This window comes from Cystoisospora suis, assembly GCF_002600585.1.
Source record: "Cystoisospora suis strain Wien I chromosome Unknown contig_2468, whole genome shotgun sequence".
In the NCBI taxonomy this organism is placed as follows: Eukaryota; Apicomplexa; class Conoidasida; order Eucoccidiorida; family Sarcocystidae; genus Cystoisospora; species Cystoisospora suis.
In genome coordinates this window covers 4,577-8,695 of record NW_027155267.1, presented here as the reverse complement: position 1 = coordinate 8,695, position 4,119 = coordinate 4,577, and the positions used below count along the sequence as shown (strand labels likewise).

The window sequence follows — 4,119 nt, the reverse complement described above, 5'->3', positions numbered from 1 at the left end:
CTCAGGAGAGTATCATCTTAGTCGTGTGACAACTGGTGGTCCCAACCGGGGTCGAACCGGCGACCTTCCGGTTATCAGCCGGATGCTCTAACCGACTGAGCTATAGTTTCCATAAGATGCACCTCGGTCACAAATACAGCTAAATGAATTAGACGGTTTACAAGGAGCTTCATCTCCGTCATAGCTATGATCAGGGAAGGCCGATTGAATGGCCAGTTTACCCATCTTTTGCTGGCAAGTGTCTTCTTCTCTCACACATCAACACGATGATTAGCTGATCGGAAAGACTGTCTAGTGGAAAAGCAAAAGAGATCTCTCAAGTTTTGCCTTTGGGTTCTATCTAGCGTAGCCGGAGTTGCTTTTTTGAGGAATTTCTTATTCCCTTGCTTCTTTCCACAGATCGTGAGAAGGGATAGCACAGCTTACTAACGAAAGGCCACGAGCTCTCCTCCTTCTGTCTCTTCGTGACCGGCGCCATGTGTTTACGTTGAACTCGATCCTTCTCTTGTCTCTCTCCTTTCTTCTCTAACGTCCACTCCCTCCTTGCTCGTTTCTAAGGTAGCAGTTCATTAGGTCTCACCGTCCATTCATGGAAGTCTGGGAGATGGCAAGACACCTGGGTAGGTGATCGAAGCCGGGGTGAGGTGCTTTGCTGTAGTAGTCTTTGTGAGTTAGGTAGGGATAGAAGCTCTCGTGAGACTCTAGCTACGGCAACGCTAGTGGGGAATTAGCGATTGGTTCAAATCAACCCTATCTCTACCTTAGGGCCTATTTCTCAGTTTGTCGAAGCGATGACGGCGGAAAGACACCGTCAAGCGGTCGTCAGTCCTGTGTCTTTCCTTCTCCTCTTCGGTGTACTTTTCTCTACCTACAAGCGTGACCGTTTAATCTAGAGAGCCTTGATGTTTTGCTGCTTGAAATTTCTTGTCGGCTGTGCTGTTGGTGCTCTGAAGTTTAGAGAAGTCTGGTGTGTCTCTTTCTACTCTTGTGTCTGTGTGAGTGGAGGGAAATGATGCAGCGGAAAGGGTTCATTCTCCACACGAAACACGTGCCACGCCAACCATGATTCAATCAGGACTTTCTCTATTCAAGGCATCTTTCTAAATTTCTCTTTCATTCATGACTGGAGCGGCTGTATGGCATGCAGAAGACGACGCGGTGTCAGTAGGATCGGGCTAGAGCACGGTTACGAGTGAATGTCTTCGAACGTAGAAAACTAGCTCTTCCTAAGATTCGTTTTCGAGGCTCCACATGAATCCAGAGAAAGGAATAAAATCTACTTCAAAGAGAAAGAAACGGAAGCCATGCGGGGCGGAGGAGACTTCTCTAGCGGTTGTCTCTAAACAGCTGGAATGTCTCTGTCCTGTGCTGCTTCTCCCACCATCGGAGAAATCTCAGGCTTCCTTCTTTCTTTCTTTACCTTATCAGACCTTTTTTTTCCTTTCCGAGCTCTCCCCCGACAAAAGATAGAATCTCCTTTCTTCTGCACATCGGAGGGGGACACCCCCATGCCTTGCGGTCCTTACTCAGTCTATATAGCAAGCAAAGACTTGCAGCGGATTCCTAGGGACAACAGTAGCTCGCTCGCCGGGGAGAGGGGATCTTCCTAGCGCCCATCTGGTAGAAAAGACCATTTCTTGCTAAAAAGCCTAGAAAGTTCATTACCCGTTCATTCCTTGGGGCTTCTCGCTGAAGAGAACAATACCACCCAGCAGATTCTTCTAGCTGACAATCGATGCTGAAGTCAATCGATTCTCTAGCTGTCCCGTGACACTCTCTCTACCTCCCTCCACCCCCCTACATCTGACAGCACACACGTCGTCTCTTTGGCTTCGGTCGGCTGGCACCGTAGGAGTGCTTCTGCAAGTCTTGTTAAACGCAGTTTTTTCCTCGCTTTTCCTCCACTTCAGCTGGAATTGATCTTTCATCTTCCTTATCTCTTGTTGTGCTCTTTTCTTGCCGAGAAACATGGATGCCGGTGCGGCGGGGAGAAGAGATCAGGAGGACACTCTCATAGGCCCGCGAGACGAGAGAGAAGATGTAAAGGCATCTTGTAAGCCTATGAACATTCGAGAGGCCTATGAGTTATGTACAGAATCGACTCTCACATGTCTCGATGCTAAACTAGCCATCATCACCCAACCCCCTACAGTGCAACAAGACCTCATTGTAGCACTATGTCAGCAGGTAAGATTTCGATTAAAAGTCCAAAGAAAGGCCTTCCTCTCTCCTGCTTTTCTCTCTCTTCATGAACTTGTCTTCTCCTTGGCAACCGCACATCCTCTTACATACACCATTTCTACAGACCGTCTACAGAGCAACCAACTACCTCTATACGTAACTTCCCATATGTATGTATATAGATATATACCATCTAAGTATACCTATATATAGCGATACATCAAAGTATGTACAGACACCTATGTAGATATCTGTTTCTGCATAGAGACAGCGTCTTGCTATCTACTTCTTCTTTCATAAGGTCTGTGTGAGACACGGACAGGTCGAGGGCTGTCCTCGTAGCGTCCTTTACTCTTGTCCTTGTTGTATCTCTCGAGTCTCTTCATTCTTCGTCCATTCGATAAACATAGAGACGTTGGTCGCATTCTAATTCCAAGTGTTTTACCAATGAAGAGAAAAAGGGGCTTTGCTATGGAAAGACAACTAAGCTGTGAATGAATGCATTAAGGCGGTGGACCTATCGAGATGGAGGCATCTAGCATTTAAAATTTGTAGTAATCTGAACTTTTAAATATAATATATCTTTTGTAACACTTTCAAATGAACGGTTAAGATAGGATCGATCTTTCTATTTCTCACATTCTCTTTGGAGATAGATAGGTACATCGATAGGCATGCTCTTTGGCTCTTGTCTTCACTTCTCTTTTTGTAATAGTTATGTGGTACTACCAGTCTACATAGCAAAACAACTATTTATCTGTCTCTATCCTCTTTAGGGTCATCCATATCTGCTCTGCATATCCAGTCACTATTTCATCTCAGTATCGGAGACTATGTATCTTTATACGTCTCTCTCTCTCTCTATCCATCTCTATCTATCTCTCTTTATCTCTCTAATTATCTATGATCTATCTATTTATACTCGTTTCAGTCGACATCTGTCTACATATCTATCTTCATTCTGTCTGTATCTATTTGTCTCCGTATGTCTATGTATGCGTGTTCGTCTGTCCATGTCCATCTAAGCACTATAGCGACTCCCTCCCTCAACCTAAGCCTCCTACCACTTTCTTCTTCTTCTTTTTATCCTCTTCTCTCTCTGCGTATATGTGTATGTATTTCTCTTTGTATCTTTGTCTGTCTTTATCAGAAAGTTTTGAAAGAAAAGAAGTTCTTTGGGATGACCGCGAGTCTTCCCAATTGCATGCAAGGCGTGAGCCTCTGGCCTCTCTTTGGTTTATCTCCCCCGAATCTCCTTCTCCTCTCTCCTTCCGGTATGCAAAGAATAAGAAGAAGAGTCAACACGAGCAAAACACTCCCCTCCCTGCCCTCATCTCTTTCTCTCTTCTCCAACTATTTCCTTCCTTACCCTTCTCTCATTACTCTTTCTCATTCTCTCTCTCTACATATACATCCATGTATACGGACAGAGTTATATCTCTGTCCCAACACATGTATATATATATATATATATGTATTGGTATGGTGAAAAGAATGAGAGTTGAAGAGTGTGGGTTGAAAGACTGAGGTGAAGATGAGGGATGGCTCTTCTTCTTCTTCTCTGCCTGAATGACCGACACGGGGGTGGTCGTGTCGGGGCTTATTTTCATGTGAAGAATATATCTTATCTGCAGTGTCAACGAGCTTCTCTTTTCTTACATCTCTGTGAAACGGATCAGTCTTTACCCCTTCTCTCTCCTTCTCTCCATATGCCCCTCGAGGAGAGCATCTCTCTCTCTCCATGATTAACCCAGCTCACCCGTCGGTATGCAACAGTTCCTGTCTCTTTCTTTCATTCTCTTTCTTTCTTTCTCTATTCATGCATGGAGGTAGGAGGGGCAACTCTGTGTAGCCAAAGTCCATTCTACATGTGCCGGTCTACCCTCTGGTGTGTGTATCTATGTGTATTTGTCTCTGTGCCTATGTGTATGTGCCTAT

General features: G+C 44.9%; 1 protein-coding gene across 1 annotated transcript in view; it reads left to right on the top strand.

Moving 5' to 3' along the window:
* Positions 1–27: 27 nt before the first annotated feature.
* The window catches only part of CSUI_005119 (acylaminoacyl), a gene marked incomplete at its 3' end in the record, with an annotated part of 8,224 nt that continues 4,132 nt past the window's right edge, over positions 28–4,119 (top strand). Inside the window, exons 1-3 of the mRNA XM_068065298.1 lie at positions 28–620; positions 1,965–2,187; positions 3,332–3,455. Coding sequence (XP_067922726.1) covers positions 1,969–2,187; positions 3,332–3,455 — 343 coding nt within the window. The remainder of the gene's footprint in view (positions 621–1,964; positions 2,188–3,331; positions 3,456–4,119) is intronic.